The sequence below is a fragment of the Myotis lucifugus genome, unplaced genomic scaffold (genome assembly GCF_000147115.1).
Source record: "Myotis lucifugus unplaced genomic scaffold, Myoluc2.0 scaffold_33, whole genome shotgun sequence".
In the NCBI taxonomy this organism is placed as follows: domain Eukaryota; kingdom Metazoa; phylum Chordata; class Mammalia; order Chiroptera; family Vespertilionidae; genus Myotis; species Myotis lucifugus.
The window spans coordinates 2,093,625-2,114,907 of NW_005871081.1; the positions used below are offsets into that span (position 1 = coordinate 2,093,625).

The 21,283-nt window shown below is 43.2% G+C and overlaps 1 protein-coding gene across 1 annotated transcript in view; it reads left to right on the plus strand.

Moving 5' to 3' along the window:
* The window catches only part of COL4A1 (collagen type IV alpha 1 chain), a 137,818-nt gene extending 118,169 nt beyond the window's left edge, over positions 1-19,649 (plus strand). Inside the window, 17 exon segments of the mRNA XM_014454194.2 lie at positions 277-416; positions 886-1,012; positions 1,110-1,190; positions 1,710-1,808; positions 2,877-2,927; positions 4,065-4,211; positions 4,214-4,249; positions 4,908-5,041; positions 6,563-6,635; positions 7,418-7,489; positions 8,599-8,727; positions 9,742-9,840; positions 10,764-10,976; positions 11,879-12,056; positions 14,847-14,961; positions 16,150-16,322; positions 18,228-19,649. Of these exon segments, the coding sequence (XP_014309680.1) occupies positions 277-416; positions 886-1,012; positions 1,110-1,190; positions 1,710-1,808; positions 2,877-2,927; positions 4,065-4,211; positions 4,214-4,249; positions 4,908-5,041; positions 6,563-6,635; positions 7,418-7,489; positions 8,599-8,727; positions 9,742-9,840; positions 10,764-10,976; positions 11,879-12,056; positions 14,847-14,961; positions 16,150-16,322; positions 18,228-18,309 (1,949 nt within the window). The 3' untranslated portion in view covers positions 18,310-19,649.
* Positions 19,650-21,283: the final 1,634 nt, after the last annotated feature.

Here is a 21,283-nt window from a genome sequence, read left to right on the forward strand (position 1 = left end):
TAAAAACCATTTCTCACATGGTTGTGAAAGTAAATATGCTAAGCAGATTTCTTATCTCTTTTTATGAAACAATTGTCTCTAAAATACAGAAATGTCTTCTTGTGTGGCTTTCATGGGTTGGGTGACTGGCATCTGCCAGGATGACTTACAGATGAATAAATGAAGGGACACATCTTCTTTTACCTTCGTCGTGACTGGTTGTCAAGGTGCTTTTTAAATTTTTATTATTAGCACCTGCTCCTCACACATTTAAGTTTCCATTGTTTGTGTTTATAGGATCACCTGGAGAGAAAGGTGTGCCTGGAATCCCGGGCTCGCAGGGGGCCCCTGGCTTACCTGGAGAGAAAGGAGCGAAAGGGGAGAAGGGGCAAGCAGGCCGGCCTGGCATTGGAATTCCGGGACAGCCTGGGGCAAAGGTAACAGCAGCCTGCACGGAAACCGCCCCTCCCATCATCCAAGTGGAAATCCTTCCTTAGGAATTTTCAGGAAGCATCTCAGCACATTCAATGAACCATAACAGAGAACAGTTTCCCTCAACTTATTATAAGTTGCCTCTCTTCTCTACTTCCATTCATGACCCTGTCCCAAGGAAAACTCTAGAAACTTGTTGAGGGGCAAGGGCAGCAAGCTGTCACCAGAGAAGGAAAGAGAGAGGGGGAGCGTGAAGCAACATGAGGAGTAGGCCGACAGTTGGCTCTTGTGCTCTGGGTTGTTGGATTTTCCTGTTTTCAGGTGTGGACTTGGATTCTTTGGTTAGAAAGCTGGACATGAACCCCACATGGAAATCTTTATTGCACCAAAATGTATAGGATGATCTGGAAAGCATCTACGGACACCTGTTTCGGGGGCAGATATAATATTAATGGCCCTGATTTTTACTCACAGGGAGATCAAGGGATAGCAGGTTTCCCGGGAAGTCCTGGAGAGAAGGGAGAAAAAGGAAGCCTCGGGCTCCCAGGCATGCCCGGGCCTCCGGGCCCCAAAGGATCACCAGGAAGTGTTGGCTATCCAGGTAGGTGGGCTGGAGCCTTCCCCTGAGCTTGGGCTTCTGAGATGACAAAGGAAAACCCAAAGTCATGGGCATGCTGGTACTTTGTTTTTTCTTTTAGGAAGCCCTGGGTTGCCTGGAGAAAAAGGTGACAAAGGCTTCCCTGGATTGGATGGTGTCCCTGGCGTCAAAGGAGAACCAGGTAGAGACCACTTTTTAGAACACGGACTGGGGCTCCTGGAAGAGAGGCCAAGGTGATAGCCAGGGAGGTGGGACATCAAGCTTCCGGGGAGTTACCCTCCCGGACAGCAAGTTGTGAGCCCAGGATATCGCTGGGTGACCTCTGGATGATCAGAGACAAGCCAAGGCCATCACTTCACTTTCCAGATGAACAAACAGCCTTGGGGGCCGGACAGGGCCTTTTCAAGGTCTGGCCACCCGTTAGGAATTAGAATCAAAGTCTCTGAACGAGGTTTATAGCTATTTCCACTCCAGTTGGTTCTAGAAGGAGTTTTACATGGGTTGGCAAGAGAGTTTGATGTACTTTCTCTCCACTCTCACCATCATTTTGGCATCAGGAGCGGTGGTGTTACTAGCAGTGTGGAGGGATATCAGGAGTGAACTTGGGGACACCAGGTGTGCCTGGGAATGTACCATTTTTCACATGCACAGCATGTGGTGACAGGTTCCATGCCTGATTGACATGACCTTTCTCTTCAAGGTCATCCTGGACAGCCTGGTGCGACAGGCCCACCCGGCCCGAAAGGGGAACCCGGCAATGATGGATTTCCAGGGTCGGCGGGAGAGAAGGGTGAACCAGGTATGTCCAGCTGCTGCTCCTGTTCAGAATGGGACTATTCTCTGCAGTAGCATCTCCCCGAGATGCTTACAGACCAGAGCTGGGTACCAAGTGGCACCAAGGCCATTCCTTCTTATAGCCCCCAAAACAGCAGCGTCGGCAAGGGCAGCAGGTCTGGGTGGGAAACAGAGAAGGCAGGAAGGGGGTTGTTTATTTCTTTCTCTCACAAATACTTACAGAAATCTGTCCTCAAAACTGCTCGAGCTCTTGGTGGTGAGTGAATGAGCACACATCAAAAGCCCAGACCACTGCCTTCTCTGCCTGGCGTCTCCCTCTTTAATGGTCCCAGGGATGTTTGCTGTTTCCAGAACCTGCTTCTGTCCCTGATGGGGTGGGATGTGCAACTTGGGCAGCAGTGCTGGCTGCTAGTTTGGAGGGTGACAGTTACATGCCTGCTTGTAGGTAGCAGGAGGACAGCCAGGATTGTCAGGGGGATGGAAGGAGGAAAATGTCATTGGGGAGGAGCATCCAGGGGCTTTTATCGCTATTAGTGTCGGCCTCTTTTTTAAGTTCGTTTTTTCACTCTGTGCACCTTATGTTTATATTATGTACACTCATTTTCCTATAAAAAGAATTCTTTAAAAATGCCTCCACACCTTCTTCCCCCATTTTAATCTTCCCTGAAGCCCTTCCTCACATTTGTGGGCTCCCCGGTGGCTGCTTCCCCAAGTGTCTCTGGCTCTCCCCACCTCTCTTGAGAATAGCTGTCAGTTGGATGGTTGTCTGAGAAAAGCCAATTTGTGAGTCTCCAGACAGTCGTAGGAAATAAATGCTCATTTGTACAGATTATTTCTGCTAAGTGTCATAATGGTTCTGAGCTGAAAGGTACTTAGGAAAAAGTACTAAATTATATCTATGCTGTCAAGGGTTTCTTAGGACAACTATAGGAATATAATTTCACTCCCATGGTGCAATGAACTAATTTCTGTGATCTGCAGATGGTGCAGGGTATTGGTACTGCTTTGTACTGTACCTGCAGATCGGCTCTTTTAGGAAAGATGAACACTGCTTCTCGCCCTCCTCTTACAGGTATACCCGGAAGAGGCGTCCCAGGGTTCCCAGGGTCCAAAGGAGACAAAGGTAATGTATGCTGAATGTGTTCTTCCTTTTCCACTCACCGATGATGCACACGGTGCCTGCAGAACAGGGTGAAAGTTGCAGTGAGGTAGTTGGACATAGACAGTAGATACTGGGTTTGGAATAATCTAATTGACATGTTTTCTGGCCCGTGACAAAACACGACACAGAGCGCTGTGTTTTGGATTTGTTGCTTTGTGAGACGGCAGAGGGGGAGTCAGGAGGGGGGCTCTGTGATCAGGTCAGGTGATGGCCCTCTCTCTTTCCCTTTTTATTTTTTCCTAATCACTTTGAAATAATCCTAGAATTTTTGTATTTTATTGGAAGGTTTGGGGTAATATATTTTAAACTAAACATGTAGTTCTTTTTTTTCCCCCCTAAAAGCTCTTACTTAAAAAAACACACACAACTTTTAAAACAGTTTTATTACTATGGACATACAATAAACTGCACTTACTTAAAGTGTGTGATTTAATGTCTTGATATATGTATGCACCCATGAAAATATCACCACATTCAAAATAGTGAACAAGCCCATCACCCCAAAAGTTTTCTGTGCTGCTTTATTATCCCCCATCCTGCCTCTTCCTGCCCCCAGACATTGACCTGCTTTTTGGCACTATAGATTAGCTTGCATTTTCTAGAGTTTTCCATAAATGTAATCCTATGGTATTTTACTTTTAGTCTGTCTTCTTTCGTACAGAGTAATCAGTTTGAGATTCACCTGTGTTGTTGCATGTGTCAATAGGTCATTTTTTTTTCCTTGCTGAGTGATGTTCTATAGTGCGGACATAACATATTTTGTTTATCCATTCGCCTGTTGGTGGAACAAGCCTTTAACTTTAGCAGTGCTACTGACTGTAGGCTTATCTGAGCATATACTCAACATGCTTTTGGCATAGAGCACTTCCTTTAAAAAGTATACAGAATAATAGCTAAGAACGAGGGCCAGGCTCTGGTATCCTAAGCTGACTCCTCGTTAGGTTGGCTGTGGTAGGAGTGTTAATTAATAACAAGGAGAGGAAAGGGCACCCAGCTCCAGTGTTCCTCCTGGAGCCTCTGGCAGCCCCTACCTCCTATATTCTGGGGTTTCTCTTCTTCCTGCCTTTCTCATGATCTCAATCTGTTTTTATTGTTTAGGCTCAAAGGGTGAAGTGGGTTTCCCAGGATTAGCTGGGAGCCCAGGAATTCCTGGATCCAAAGGAGAGAAAGGATTCTCGGGTCCTCCGGGGCCGCAAGGACAGCCAGGATTGCCGGGAGCTCCGGGCCGCCCCGTGGAGGGGCCCAAAGAGACCGGGGCCCGCAGGAACAGCCTGGCCTGCCAGGTAAGGTGTCTGGCCAGGGGCAAGAACTGGGGCTGAATCAGAAGGTACAAATACACAACAAGTGTAAAAGAGATTTAAAATACATACTTTCTCAATTGAGGTTTTATTTAGACGTTGACAGCATTTATTTCAACTTGAAACTGCTTCAGACATTGGGCCTTTTGTATTTTGGTCTGGGCCAATGCTTTTCTGTGTCCTTTCTGTCAAGGGATTCAGTATATATGACACATGATTAAGGGAGAGGGGAGAGAGGATTGTGGGAAAGGGCTGGAGCACGAATGCACCTGTGCTGTTGTTCGGCCAGATGACATCTGCAGGCCTCCCCCTCACGGCCACGGGCACTGCTGCAGCATCGCTGCCCTTGAACCCAGCAATACAGGGCCTGTGGACACCGAGAGGGAAGTGCTTATCTCAACATTTTCTGCCCAATGAGCAGATCAGGTTCTTCCTTCTAGGGCACCTTGATTGCTTTGGGGCTTGCACAGCTTGATGCTGTGTTGCTACATATAGTTGGGGACAGTTGAGTGACCATAGATATGGTGTGGCTGTATATGCAGTTGGCGACAGTTGGGTGCCAGCGATGACAACCATGGGCCAATGATACCCATACATAAAAACCCCCTCACCTGACATGTGTGACTTTTGTGTCTCCCATTAGGGCCTCCGGGACCAATGGGGCCTCCAGGGCTCCCTGGGATTGATGGACTGAAAGGTGACAGAGGAAACCCAGGCTGGCCAGGGGCCCCTGGTCCTCCAGGACCCAAGGGAGACCCAGGATTCCAAGGCATGCCGGTAAGTTGTCCATTTATAGGTCTTGTTTTTGAAAAGAATCACAAAATAATATGCGTGTGTGTGTGTGTGTGTGTGTGCCAGAAATCCTCTCTGGATCAGTTCTTTCAGTTCCTTCTCTCTTGCCAGTCATCAGCCATCTTTATTGGCACCACAGTAGGCAACTATTAAACATTTTTTGCAGTCTAGTTTTACAATGACCATTAAAGAGAAATGTTATACCACTTGAAAACACAGTTCAATGCATGGGTTTAAAAATCTACTTACAAACTTGATGCAAAAAGCAAGCCTCAGTAACATAGAAATATACTCCACATTTCTAGTCTCTCTATGTACTGATGTATAAATATGTGTATGTGTGTGTGTGTATATATATATATGTATGTGTGTATGCACTCATATGACATACATATCTTAAAACACACACACACACACATACACACACACGCCTGTATATAGTTGATCCTGAACAACATGGGTTTGAATGATGCAGGTCCACTTATATGTGGATTTAAAAAAAAATATACAGTTAGCTCCTATGTCCCCAGGTTTTGCATCCTCAAATTTAACCAGCTGTAGATTGAAAACAGTACTTTCATTTTGTAATTGGGAATTCATAGATGTGGAGAGCTGATAGTATGCCTTGTTCCACTATGCCATTTTATATAAGGAACCGGAGTATCCTCAGATTTTAGTATCTGGAGGAGGTCATGGAACCAATTCCCCACGAATACTGAAGATGACTGTAAAGTTTTGGGGGAGTCAGAAGTTATATAAAAATGTTCCACTGCTCAGGAGGTTGGCACTCCTAATCCCTGCAATGTTTAGGGTCAACTGTATATATTTGTGCATATTATTTTGGTTATGGCACCTATTAAAATAAATTAAAGCAAAGAAACCAATATATGTTAGAAACAATACAATTTTTTATATATCGAGAAAGGAACTAGAAGAAAAAACTATTGAGTTAGCAGCTAGAATATGAGATAATATTTTTAAAATACATGAATATTGTTATAAAGAAAAATAATCCTTCTTTAGTATATTTTATCTTATTTCCATATTTAAAATCACTTTTCAGATAAGATATGAAGCTAATTCTAAAGAAAAAGCACTATGCTTGAGTGTTTAGAGGAAAGTTTTCCAGAAAGGTAGTTGGTGTTGGTAGATTGATGTGTTGCCATGATAAATGTTTAGAAGTCCCAACTCTGTTCATGGCATTGTGATCTGGGGTGGGACAGCAGAATGTCAGACTTGCACCTGCTCTGAGAACTTACCACATAGATGGACAAGAAGAGGGGACACAGTGAATGAAGCAAGTTGATTCAGTTACCTTGTTTTGACATACATAGAGTTTTTGGCATTCTTTTTACATCATTCAAGAACCACAAGACACCATTTATCCACAAAGATACTTTGCAGAACATGGAGGGGTTGTCCCAGCTTCCCGATGACTAGTTACTTGAGAGTCTTACCGTTCATCTCCTGAATGATTCCCAACTGATCTTCTCTTTGTGTGTCTAGGGGATTGGTGGTACTCCAGGAATCACAGGTGCTAAGGGTGATATGGGACCTCCAGGAGTTCCAGGTTTTCAAGGTAAGACAGTAAAGGTGATGCTGCTTAAAGACACATTTACCTATTCCCAGAGCTTCCTAACCACTGGCACTTTAATATTGATAGAGCCAGTATAATTATAGAACAAGTCTTGTTCTCTTCAAATTAAATATACTATTTCTATGTGACAGCCCAATTTGTATAATGCTATGAATGGCTGTATAAAGATGTTCTGATTTTTTTTACTAAGAATCAGTGGATCATTGCATCTCAATTATTTGAATATCATTAAGAAGTCATGGATTTTGGCCATTCATTAACTTATTAATGTGTTGAGAAAATATGTAGGGGTGCCTACCAGTGTTCAGACACTGTGATTTTTACTGCTGAATCAGATACATATGAATGAAAGGTCCATAAAACAAGTGCTCAGCCTGCAGGTTTTGTGATCTATTTGGGGACATGTGTGAATCAGAACGTGACCAAAAACAGTATCATGTGCCCCTCCACTGGTTGTGACCATTATGCAGTTTGTTGCATGTTTGGAAATGTGATTTTTGGGTTCTTGAAAGAAGAGTTTCATCAAAAGTTTTACATAGTTGACCAGAAGTAATACTCTTTTCTTCCATAAGCCTAAATGGGAAAATTTCACTGTGTGTGTATGTATATGCATGCATGCATATATGTGTGTACATATGCACGTGTATATTCACATGCATGTATGCATATGCACACCTGTGTGTATCTTTACACATGCCTATGCATATACATACTTGTATATCTTTTATGATCCTGTACAAAGACAATGTTGTGCTTTCTTCCAGGTCAGAAAGGTCTCCCTGGCCTTCAGGGAATTAAAGGAGATCAAGGAGACCAAGGTTTCCCTGGATCTAAAGGTACGATAATGTGCTGAATTGGAAGGTGCCTTATGGATTTGAGGAAATATGAAAGCCATTGAACTCACAGAATTAGGATGTTTGGTTTTACCAATGTGAAAAGGCTCAAAGGTCATTAGAAAATAATCAACCAAATTCTTTGGTAGCTAGTCAGAATTGCTGTATTTGACTAATCTGGTAGACATTTTTACCAGTGACTTATCTTGAAATCAGCGACTTGAAGTCATAATAGGAATAACATCGATCTTGCACAAGTAGGCTGAATGAATTCTGGTTGGACAGTAAGGAGTTCTTCATAGGAAAGGGTCTTCCTCTCCCCCGCACTGAGCATCGACAGCGTGCAGTGGCTCCGAAAAGCACAGGATAATTTTGGAAGTAGTTTAATTAAGTACAGTGCATCCCATTGTAATCTTTGCTGGTCAGACCTTATTTCTGGAGCTGTGTTGAGTTTTTTTAAACCTTGTTCCAAGGGAGAGAATGAGCAACTGAAATGCAGTGAGAAGGGACATGTCAGGAAAGAAAAGAAAAGGGGGAATGTGTGTGGGAGGAGTGAGAGAATTAGGGAATGCTTGGTTGAAGAAGGGAGATTGAGGCAGACCTCAGACTCCTCTGCAAACTCTTATTATTGCACATATTTCAAGATCTGTCACACAGAAGAAGGATTAAGTTTATTCACCATTAAAAAGTAAGACTAGTGGTTATAATGTACAGTGAGGCAGATTTCGGATAAGTCTGAGGAAATCTTTCTCCTTGAAAATATGGGCGCTACCCAAGTCACAAGAGAGACGCCTGGAGAGAATGAGCTTCACTTCCTGGCAGTGTTCAAGTGAGGGCTGGATGGTGGTCGTCAGGGAGTCCAGGCAGTTTGCATCAATGACCCCAATGTGTGTTCCAGGCCCCAGGACTCAGGATTTTAGGTGAAATAATACATGTGTGCAGATAACATGTATGACTTATGAGGATATGATTACTCGTGTTTTTGATGATGATTTTCCATCTGAGCAACATTCTATTTGGATTGGGTTTCACATTGGACTCTTCTTTGGAAGCTCTTTCTGGCATCATATGTTGACTGTGAAATTGATCAGTGGTATCCCTGTTTCCCACAGGTCTTCCAGGTCCCCCTGGGCCCCCGGGTCCCTACCAAATTGTCAAAGGGGAGCCAGGGCTCCCTGGTCCCGAAGGTCCTGCCGGTATGAAAGGGTTTCAGGGACCTCCAGGCCCCAAAGGACAGCAAGGTAAGATTAACTGGGCTGTGCAGGGAAGGAGTGAGGGTCAGGAGGGAAGAGGTCGGGATTTCCTCTTCACCCATGTGTCTCTGGGTAATGACTACATAATCACCTGTTTGAATATGATTTTCTTACCTTTCTTTAATGCATATCAAAACCAAACAAAGTTTTTGAGTGGACCTAAAAAAGCCAGAGTGAAATACAGGAATAGCTAGAAGAACATACAACCTAGCACATCACTTAGAAAAACATGGGTGAAAGGAACCACATCATTGTTCCCAGCTAGGACATGGGGGGGGGGGGCGGGGAGGGAGGGGGCAGGAGCAGCCACCTAAAACAGTAAGAACTGGAGCTCTCGGCAGTTGGTTCAGAAGCTCTACCCAACTGTCAAAGACTTGTGCTAATTTCTATTGTTTCCAGGCATCCTAACCTAGAATCTCTCTGCTTATTTGGGCTAAATGCTTCCTATTTTAAGAGCTATTGGAAAGGGGGGGGGGTGGTGAAAAATAAAGGAGAATGAAAACGTTTGGAATTGAAAGGTAGCATATAGGAAAATGTAAGTTTAAACTACCTCAGATTAAACTGTACACATGAAAAGATATGTTATCCATTGTCAGTATATCTGTTGCCTAAAAATTATTTGAGATGGTGGAATATGGTCAAGGGGGACACACTTGAGAAGATTAAAAATGTGTCAAATAGCTCCCTCCCAGCCCACACAGTCTGCCTTTTCCAAAACGATCTGCCAAACAATAGCAATAATAATAGCAAGAAACTAGGGAGAGCTCTGAATGGGATGATGCAGCGTACACCCATTCAAATGTCCATTTGGCAGCTGCTTGGTGAACTGTGTACAGGGCTTTGCAGGAAGCAATCTTGCTTCTCTGGGAAGACTTTTATCTGCAGTCAGAGGCCTCCTGCTTGCCTTCCAGAAGGTTAGAGAGCACATTTCAAAAAGGAAGTGAAAGATACAGCCTTCTGCTCTCTAGGCTCGGAGCCTAACTTCTCTTTCTCTTCCTTTAGGTGTGACAGGAGCAGTGGGCATACCTGGTCCACCAGGTAGTCCCGGCTTTGATGGTGCCCCTGGCCAGAAAGGAGAGAGGGGACCCTCTGGACCTCCTGGTAGGTTTGCCGCAGTCTCCCAACCTTATTACTGTATCTTTGGGTTAGAAGCCGGTGTGCAGAAAACTGCAAAATGGAGTTGAAAATGTTATTTGGAAGATTTCCAAAGAAGTCTGTTTCTTAGAAGAAATTGGATCCTATAGAAGAGTTAAAGGGTTGTCATCACTTTTTCTGTGTAGGGAGGCAGACGTTGATCAAAGCACAATGTTTCCCAGATGTTGCTGAAAGGAGGCCAATAGTGATGGCCCTGTGTGGTTTTCTATGAGGGAAGCAGGCTGCAGCCTCAGAAATTACGTTTCAGCAAAGGATAAGGGGAAGGAGATGACAATGCCAGTATTGGCCGAAGGGCCCTCGTCTGCCCTGATGTAAAGTTGGTCTGTTTCCCTAGGAAGCAGGAACTCAAATATCCCATAAATGACCGAAATGCTAAAGGTTCGGGGCATCAGGTGACTGAATAAAGGGGCTCAGCCTAGCAGAAGGTGTATGAACAGTTTTGCAGGCGGCATAATTAGTTACCGCAGGGGACGGAAGGACCCACGGCATGGATGCTTTCTTACTGACCTGTTTCCATGCTCAGGCTTTGGGCCGATATGGAAGAGAAGCCACTTTAAAAGGAGGTTGAATAAATTCTATAATAATGCTTTCCTAGAGAAGCCTCCAAATGCTATATGCATCACATGCATGGAATCACGTCATTTATTCCATTTATTCATATATCCCCTTTTCACATATTTTATTTATTCATTGGACTAAATTGTTTTGAGCATCTGCTTTGCTCATAAAACATCGTAAGGTAGTATATAAAAAAGAAAAGCTAAGGCAGCAAGAAGAAGGTGGGTTGTTGTGTTTGACTGGTCTTGCTTAGGGCCTTTCAGAGGAGCTTGTCTGTGACTAGGGAACCCAACTTCTCTTCTATCTTCCAGGTCCAAGAGGATTTCCAGGACCACCCGGCCCTGATGGGTTGCCAGGATCCATGGGTCCCCCAGGCACCCCATCCGTTGATCACGGCTTCCTTGTGACCAGGCACAGTCAAACAACAGATGATCCGCAGTGTCCTCCCGGGACCAAAATTCTTTACAATGGGTACTCTTTGCTCTACGTGCAAGGCAATGAAAGGGCCCACGGACAGGACTTAGGTGAGACATTTACAGATTCATGATTCATCCAACATGGATTTGTTGAGGGCCTCGGGGGTGGAGAGCTGTATTCAGCTCTGGTCCTGTAGTTCAGGGTGCCATGAAGACCTTGTTAATGGAAAGAGGGCTTAGCCCTATTTTCCTCCATCCTTGCCAAATGAGCCATCAATTTAACAGCTACTGTGTTACTAAATGGGAAGCCCAGAAAATTTTAAGGCTGAATCTTTGAAAAATTTTAAATTAACAAAGCTTTTGATCTCTTCTTCAATTTATCAAGTAGGACCAAGATTTCTGAAATACACACTTGAAAGTTTGCATGCTTAAAATAGAGCAGCTTTACTGTGGCTCTTTTTTTTTTAAAAGTCCCATGATAGTCTATCCAAATATTTTTCTGCGTGTCCTAAGCTGTGTCCCTGAATTAGTTTAGATCAGCAGAAAGTTCATATCTGTGGTCATTTCCTTAGTCCCCTCCAGATACCCTCCACACAAAATCCAGGTTAGGTCTTAACATCAGACAGCAAGGGTCTATACTAAGAGCATCTCTGCATTTTTGGCAAAACTGCCATTAAAGGCAGTGTCCACTATGTTCATACCCATTGTACAAGGGACCCCGTGTTAAATATCTTTTAGAATTCAATCTGAATGTCCCACATAATTCTTTTTAGTACCTCTCTTTTCTTGATTACTTTACATTTAATTTAATGCTCATTTACAATCATATTAGTCTCTTTGGTATATTTACTACCTTCTATTTATAATTTTTAAAGAATTTTGTTCCCATTTTAATGATTAGGTTGAATATACATATTTCATTATTAGCCAGCTCAAAACCATGTGACACAGAGGTAGACAGTGAATTAGAAAGCAAATCCTTCACCTGCCGTCTCTCCCTGCGCCTCCAGGCACGGCTGGAAGCTGCCTGCGCAAGTTCAGTACCATGCCCTTCCTGTTCTGCAACATCAACAATGTCTGCAACTTTGCCTCCCGAAATGATTATTCCTACTGGTTGTCCACCCCGGAGCCCATGCCAATGTCCATGGCACCCATCGCCGGAGACAATATTAGACCGTTTATTAGCAGGTGAGTCGAGCAGATGTATAATTGAAGCAAAAAAATTGCTTGTAGTCTAGACAGAGGTGTTTGTTGTTGTTTTTTTTTCAAATGCCCAGCTCTGGAACAGAATTCATACCTCATGTGACTCACTCATGAGTTGGTTGTCTTTCCTCCCATGAGCAAAGCAATGTCACTGGAGTCCTCAGCAAGCATTAGAAAAGTGTTTTTAACTCCCCCCCCCTTAAATAGTGATCTCTGTAAGGAGCCTTTTAAGATGTTCTTTTTTCTGAATTGCTCATACCCCTGTGACATTATCAGAATAATTTAATTATTTTTAATTATAGTAAAACACACATAACATTATATTTATCATAACCATTTAAAAATATTTTTATTGATTTCAGAGAGGAAGGGAAAGGGAGAGATAAATAGAATCATCAATGATGAGAGGGAATCATTGATTGGCTGCTTCCTGCACGCCCCCTACTGAGGATCCAACCCACAACCTGGGCATGTGCCCTGACCCCTGACCGGGAATTGAACTGTGATCTCCTCCTGGTTCATAGGTCGATGCTCAACCACTGATCTGGCTGGGCGAGATCACAGTCTTATTAAGAGAACTGTTCCATGTAGGATCCTGGAACCAGAAAGGCTGGGAAATGCCTAATAAATAGGAAAATCATAGGTTTTTTTATTGCCTTACATTAAAATATCTCCAGACAACTTCCTTTGATTTTTCTTGTCAGCTTTAAGAAAACGTATATTTATGAGTCTTAAATGGGGAAAATCATGCATTACCCTTCCAGAGTGGCATTTTTCAAAACACAGACAATACTTTCTAAGTGTCCATGTGGGGCTGTGGACTGTTCTGGGATAAGACTTTTCTTGCTCAGAACCGTGCTGAGTGTGTGAGAAGGAATACTAACCGCCTTTGTGTTTTTGTTTAGCTTCCCGTGGACAACAGGTAGAAAATGACTTTTCATTTTTGTTTTCTATTTACCTTTTGATAAAACTGACATTTGACCTTGATTTGGTGGAGAGCACCGGGGCTCTGACACGCATGTGGAATATTCCAAAAACAGGGCTTTAGAAGCCTGTGACTTAGATTTGCTTTTCTCTGTGGTCCCATTGATTTCAGTAAGAAACCCCTGGTTCTGTAAGCATGAGTCGTTTAAATGGCCCAGTATTGTACATTTCAGGCTTTTTACATCTTTCTGTTAACTGACCCATAGGAACTCAGCGTGAAGGGAACTTGCATCCTTTAAGCCCACTACTCCTTCAACCATATATATATATATATATATATATATATATATATATATATATATATATATATCTCACATTTCCTTTTTCCATGGTTACTTAACTTAGGTTCCCAGTAACTTCTCAGGATTGAATATATTTCTTCTGAGGGCTTCTACTAAAGGCAGGAATCATCATAAAACTATGGGCTGTTTCATTGTTGTATTAGTAAGGCCACTGGTTTGAGAGCAAAAAGAACTATGGGCTGTTTCATTGTTGTATTAGTAAGGCCACTGGTTTGAGAGCAAAAAGAACTGAGTTCTGGTTCTGGCTTTGATACATCTAACTGTGACCTCAGTTTCTTCACAAATTATATGGGGAATTAGACTGTGAATTTTAAGGGACCGTAGAGTACAGCCCCCTTGTGCCCCCCTAGCCCAGAGCAAGCCTTTCCTTCGTGCTGTATTTCTGGATTCTGTGTCTGGCAGGCAGATGGTGGCAGATGTATAAGGCCAATTTCAGTAACTGTCGCTTAACCGAGCCTTTTAATTCATCTGCATTTGTGTGAAGAAAATAGAAAATTGCACACACATTCCCCCCCCCTCCCAAGTCCATGGAAAATCGAATGACTAATTTAGGTCCTCTTCCCACTCCTCATCCATTTTCATGCAAATGTTCCAGCATAACTAGGTGTAATTATTAACACCATCTATAGTCATTTATCAGCGTTGCTAACACTCTGTTCATTTTGTGACTTGAATATAATTATTTTCCTGCTGGTGTTTCTTTTCTTTCTTTCTTTTTTTTTAACAAAACATTATCTCATCATCAAAGGGTTCCCTTCGTTGAGGGGGTCTGAGTCAGAGCAGTGTGGGTTGTTTTAATTTATTCCTGGACGGCTGTGTGTGAGGCAGCCTGGCTAGGAGGTGTCGGTCCTGGGGAGGGTTCTTTGGGACTGACTCCAGCTTCAGGGGTCCCAGTGACAGCCTTGGCCCAGGACAGGGTCTCGTTACTGGGGTGTTGGCCCCGGGTCTGGAACAGGTCTCCTGAAGGAGGCTCACATGGACACCCAGCCTCAGGTGCATTGTTTGCCTTGGCGATTCTAAGTCACTAAATGCGTTTCTTATATCTCAGGTGATTCCTAGCTTAAAACCAATGGCTGGTAGCACTTGGATTTCACCAAGCATTAACTGTGTTTGCTGAAATACATGCTCGTTGTTGAAAAACTGGAAACACAAAAGAGAAAGCAGAAGATATCGTAGCCCCCGCCCCTCTGGGAGATGGCCACTGTTACAGCGTGACTTTCCCATTTTCCTCCTTTGACAAAGCAGATAGTTAAATCGTATGTGTTGGATGTATTTTTGAATTTAATATTTTAATACGGAGACAGGCTTATGACACCAAGGAGAGTGCAAGCTGTGGGCACATTATGCATTTGATAAACATGTAATTGAATCAGAAAGATCTAGTGAAGAGATTGGCTGCAAATAATGGGAAAAGGCATGAACAAGTAAAGGCTTCATCCTGGGCCATCCCTTCAGCTGTGCTGAGTATCTTTGTTCTGGTCCCTTTCAGGTGTTCGGTGTGTGAGGCGCCAGCCATGGTGATGGCTGTGCACAGCCAAACCATTCAGATCCCGCAGTGCCCCAACGGGTGGTCCTCACTCTGGATTGGCTATTCCTTTGTGATGGTAAGTATTTGGGAGACTCCATATTTCCCCGGGGAAGCCCCCTACTAACACCCCCACCTCTACTCTCTGATGCTGCCACCTTCTCAGTTCTGTGGCTCCTCCTGCTTAGGCCCGTCTTCCATCTGATCCCCAGGGTCTGGCCTGCTCTGCTGGGAACCGCAGTGCATCCAGTGCCCAGCCAGGCCCTCCTCTTGCCTTGGGAGGGGCTGCTCTGGGACTAGGTAGCTGGGAGGACAGGCTGCCATTTCCTACAGTCAGGTAGAAGAGGAGAGAGGTACACATTTACTAAAGCACGCAAGCCTGAAGGCAGAAACTCGAGTCAGGAGGAGAGCAACAGAATGTTGGCTAACAGTGTGCTGCCTCCTCCGCACTATATATGGGAGCGTGAGTGTCCACACCCTTCACATGGGGTGAGACTGCCCCCCTATCACCCAGCTGCCCCAGATGCCAGATGCCCTGGATGTTCCGTTCCCCTGAAAAACCAATTAAAACAGGAAACATGGTACCTCTTTGAGGTCCCATTGTAGTTTCTTATTTTATTGCCTCGATTTAAAGTGTTGCTTGAGTCTATGAAGGCTCTGAACTTGTAAGATCAGGTTCTACTAGACTAACTCCCAGTAAATGACCCCGCACAAATACTTTCCACATGACCATTGTAAGCCATTAGACCAAAATGCAATTTAACAGTTACAATAGTAGTTACTCGTTTCTCTCCTTGTTCAATTTCCTCTTTAAAAAAAAATGGATGATTTTTCTTTACCTTATCAAAGGCTATATAGCATCTAATCTAGCAAATATAGGATATAATTTAATTTAGAAAATCTGATGTCATATCAGTTGGTTATAGCATCATTTACACATTTTGGCTCTTGTTGCATCTCCCCAGTTGGAAGAGGTTTCACTGTTACAAAAATAAGACATAGTGAGAAAAGCATTTCTTTAAATTCTAATGAAGCTGGACTGGCATCTCCTATTTTGGGAGGAGTGGCTGGCTGGTTTCTGGTGCTGTGAGGAGTAATGCCGTGCCCAGTGTGTACGCAGCGTGGGCATGAGTGTGTTCCCTGGTGATTGCATGAGGCAGAGAGCTGGCTTCCTGGAAGGGAGCACTCTGGCTCCTCCCTGGAGACAGTGACGCCCTCTGCTGTCGGTGAGTGGGAATTGCTGACACATGATCCCTTTGTTCCGCAGCACACCAGCGCTGGTGCCGAAGGTTCTGGTCAAGCCCTCGCATCCCCAGGGTCCTGTCTGGAAGAGTTTAGAAGTGCGCCATTCATCGAGTGCCACGGCCGTGGGACTTGTAATTACTATGCAAATGCTTACAGCTTTTGGCTTGCCACTATAGAGAGAAATGAGATGTTCAAGTAAGTCGGAATGACCTTCTCTTGTAGCACCCTCACCCGGTTGTGGTCTTTATTTTTAATCATCCCTGATCCATATACCTTCCAGCACAAAGTCTCAAAGATCGTTATGAAACAGTAATTAGGAGTGCTCGTCCACGTGTAGTAGCAAAAATCTGATTCTGTTCTACATGGGCAGAGAGCCGAGACAATTTTCAAAGGCAGAGCGCATAGGCGATGGGCTTAATTCTCTCATTGACTGAAGAACCGTGAAAGAACAAAGGTCATTTTTCATTTTTCTAGGTGAACACACTAAAATGTAATTAAAGCAATTAAAATCTTCAAAGAGCATTGAAAAATATCGTATCTTTAACACTCAGTCATTTCATTGCATTTACAAGGCTGAATTTAATGTGTTGGGTAGTTCTGAGTGGCTTAACATGACTTTGTTTTTTAGACACATGCAAATAAAAATAAATTTCAGTACAAATGTAGCTGAAATGGAAGGGGAAGGCCTTCTTTTCCTTCCTTTACCATTGCCAAAATTTCACCTTTCAAATGACTATCCCAGGAGGCTGCTGACCTTGTTGAAGTTAGTTTGGAGCCCCGCCTGGTCCCCAGTGGACAGGAGCACATGAGGGGGCCTCTAGCTGTTGTTTAGTTCTAGCTGCGGCCCCTGCTGGAGTGGATGTAGGAGGCTGGTGGAGCCTGAGCAGTTACTTACTATTCATTCCCAGAATAAATGCTTCTCACCTCTGGAGATAAGCCCTCCTGTCTTTGCCTTTTGGGAGAGAATTTTGTGGAACTCGGCTATGACCCCATCTCTTTGTAGTTTAGATCATACAAGTTGAAGCTACACACTTGCCACTCATAATTCTTTAAGCATCAAAACATCACCAGGTTCCTAATTGGGAGCTTGCACGAGACTTTTTAGGCAACTGGAAACTTGATGTCACCTTTACAGATAGAATGTACCCATTAGCTACCAAAATGGGCACTTAATGCATGTATTAGTCAGCTCCTGGAGCTTTGTGTTACAGGGTAAATGGGTAAAAATGGGGGTATTTTTGAACCATATCCTGGTACAATGAACTAAAATGCTTTTTTAACAAAATTAGGAGATATCCTAATATTATTACCTTAAAAATAGTTTGGGGGCACTAGGATTTTCACCAAAGGTTACTAACACTAAGCAGCCTTAATTTTAGGGCAAAGTACTCTGCTTACATGATTCCTTCGGTTTTAATAGAATTTATCTGTCAATTTTAGTTCAGTCTCTCCCTTTCCAGTAGTCAGAACAAGGTAGGATTTTTAGGATCAAGGAAGCATTTGGGGCACTAAATGTCTTCCTTTCTCTTTGGCCACCAATCAGACCACCTGCATATAAATCCTTCAAACGTTATAAAAGTATTTCAAAGGCTGGTTAATTTTCCCAGATTTGTTGCTCATTGTAGCATTCCGTAAATATTTGATGAGAACTTGTGAAGTATTGCAGAAAAAGAACAGTATCTTCTTCCCCTGGAGGAGTTTATAATCAGGTTGAGAAGACAAAGTTAAACTATAGTTCAAGGAGGCAGGTGGTGCGGGGGCTGGGGGAGGAGGAGAGGGGGGTGTTTGAGACTTTGGAGCCAAGCAGACGTGGGGTACCTTCGCTCTTTATGTGCTCCTGGGAACGTCACTAACCTCAGGGCCCAGGGATGGGGAATGCAGGTGATAACTTGCATGGCTTCGTGAGTTATGAAGGCCATGTGATGCCCCAGCAAGGTGCCCGCTCAGAGTCAGGCTGAATAATGGTGGCTGTTGGTCATGGGGCCGGAACCCATCCTCATCTGACCCCTTGGAGATCTCCGGGCAGGGGGGAGGGCTGACAAACTTGCTTGAGGTTTTGACAAGCAGTGAAGTGACAGCTGGCTGTTTTTTGCATCGTAGGAAGCCCACGCCGTCCACCTTGAAGGCCGGGGAGCTGCGTACGCACGTCAGCCGCTGCCAAGTCTGTATGAGAAGAACATAATGAAGCCCACCTCTCAGCTAACGTCACAACATGGTGCTACTCCCTCCTCTTCCCCTTCCTCTTTTTTTAACAGCAACGAACCCTAGAAATATATCCTGTGTACCTCACTGTCCAGTATGAAAACCGTAAAGTGCCTTATAGGAATCCGCGTAACTAACACACCCTGCTTCATTGGCCTCTACTTGCTGAAGGAGAAACAGAGACATCGATAAGCTGTCCATAGTGACATGCCAAATGGCACTTTTGACGAAATAAAAATATAAGTCTGTTCTACAATCCGGTGCACTGATGTGTGAAATGAGAACTCCATCAGAAAACCAAAGGGTGCTAGGAGGTGTGCGGGGCCTTCCATACTGTGTGAACACCCGTTTTCATTCTTGTATGATAATAGAGTCATTTTTCACCCCCGGATGAAATGTTTGTTTATGTCACTGTCTAGCTGTTTCAAAATTCAAGTCCCTTGGTCTGTACAAAGAATAGTCACGTGAAAACGGTGTTTCGAACCTCCAAATGGAATTATGGGCTCAGCGGCCACATGTTTTGATCCCCAAATATAAATTTAGGTCTTTCTGCTATGTGTGGTACTACGCAGCTGCTTTTGCAGAAATCACCAATATCCTGTGGAATAAAGATGGTCCAAAAGTAGGCAGAAATGAAATATATATATATATATTTTAGTAATTTATATAGATGTCAGCAGTTAGGCAGGTCAAGTTTTTAGTTTCAGTTCCACTGTTAAAATAAAGCTTATTACATAGATTCTTCCTTTAAAAGACTGTGTTGTCCTTTAACATAGATTTTTAAACACAAGGGTATTGAATGTGAAACACCAATTTTTATTGTTCACCTCCAAACCAAAAAAAAAAAATGTGTATTGCCAAAACCAAACCCAGGTTCATGGATATGGTGTCTATTATGGTGAAATATGTACTTTGAGCTTATTGTTTTTATTCTGTATTAAATATATTCAGGGTTGAAACACTAATCACAAACTGAATGACTTGACTTCAAAAGCAACAACCTTAAAAGGCCTTCATTTGCTGAGTATTCCTCATTCTGCAGCCCAGTGTGAAAAACAGCTCCGTCAAATCAAAGTATCAGTGTTTTTACCTGTCAGCACGTTCAGGTGGCTTCCGTGTTTTTTTTTCTGAGCTGTGTTCAGACTTCAGCAGGGAAACGGCTGGATTGCAGGAGAGCAGAACCGGGCCACCATGCCTGAAATGACCTTTCAGTAAAAGTCTCCAAAACGTTTCTAAGACTACTAAGGCCTTTGATGTAATTTCTTTAAATGTGTATTTCTTTAAAAATTCAAATTTGTAATAAAACTATTTGTATAAAAATTAAGCTTATATGAATTTGTCGCCAGTATTGCTACAGAAACATGAAAAAGAAAGTTTCTGCACAAGCCACTAATAAATTTGTAAGCTTTGCTTACCTTAGATCATATTTAGTTTGCAGTTCTTCCAAATAAGAGTCATAGACTGGGCATCATTTACAGGAATTACTACAAAGAATAAAAGGATGGTCTTCTCCCTCCCTCTCTCTTCCTCCCCCCACCCCACCCCTTCCATCTATCCATCCAGGCAGCCAATGTCCACCCATCCACCTCTCCATTCACTGTAGGAATACCAAGGGTTGCCACTTTTTAAGAAGTGGAAAGTTGCAAGATAGAGATGAATAACACCCATATCCAACCATTGAAAGAGGATCCTTTAGGGATGGATGCATTAAATATGTGCTTATATATGACTCAGCCATTGTAGTGCTGGGTATTTACCCTAGAGGGAAAAACCCCACTATGTTCACACCAAAACCTGCACATGAATGTTTATTCTCTATTCATAATCACCCCAAACTGAAAACCCAATGTGCTTCAAAGGTGATAAATGAAGTGTGGTACATCCATACAATGTAATCCCACTCAGCAAGAAAAAGAAATAAACTGTTGATGCACACAACTCGGATGAATGTCATATGCATTGTGCTGAGTGAAAGAAGACAGTCTCAAAAGGTTGCACACTCTGTTATTTCATTCTTGAAGAGACAAATCTATAGTGATGGGGAGACGTTCAGTGGTTGGTTGACAGGGTTGAAGCGGGCATGTGTGTGCCTACATAGCGAGAGCTAGAGGGAGTTTTTTTGGTGTGATGTAACACTTCTGTGTACTTACTTTGATTATGGTTACATGAACCTATACATATGTTGTAATTCATAGAACTGTACGTCAAAATAAGTCCATTTCACTCTAGGGTAATTTAAAAAATAAGACATAGAAACTGCTTTCAGAAACAGAGGTATAAAATGCACAGGATCTGAATGTTGAGAGTCAAGGTATGATATGATCTTCTTTGTACTTTCCTATATCGACCAAACTGTACATAATAAATTATAATTTATGATAAATCAGTTTTACATGTAGAAACAAAATATTCTAAAATGGCTACAATATGGAGGTGATTAATATTTCTCAGTAACTTCAGCAGACACCAAGCCAAATGATTTTAGTTTAGTTTTCTTTAATATATATTTTTAATTGATTTCAGAGAGGAAGGGAGAGGGAGAGATAGAAACATCAATGATGAGAGCGAATCATTGATCAGCTGCCTCCTGCAAGCCCCCTACTGGGGATCAAGCCCGCAACCCAGGCATGTGCCCTTGACTGGAATTGAACCTGGGGCCCTTCAGTCCCCAGGCCAATGCTCTATCCACTGAGCCAAACCAGCTAGGGCTGACTTTAGTTTTCTTCTTTCCTATCCAATACTGTATATTAAGGAAACCTAACTACCCCTTTCCTCCCTTTTATCGATGATGGGAGGGAGGTGACCAAAATGAGACCCTGACTGATATCTCCTGATCAAGCAGTGAGGTGTCATGCTTGTAACTTATCCCATTTCATCCTCACTACAATTCTGTGGGTATGAAAACCAAGAGCATAACAATATTTAGAGCTTTTTCTTGAGCACGCAGTATTGCA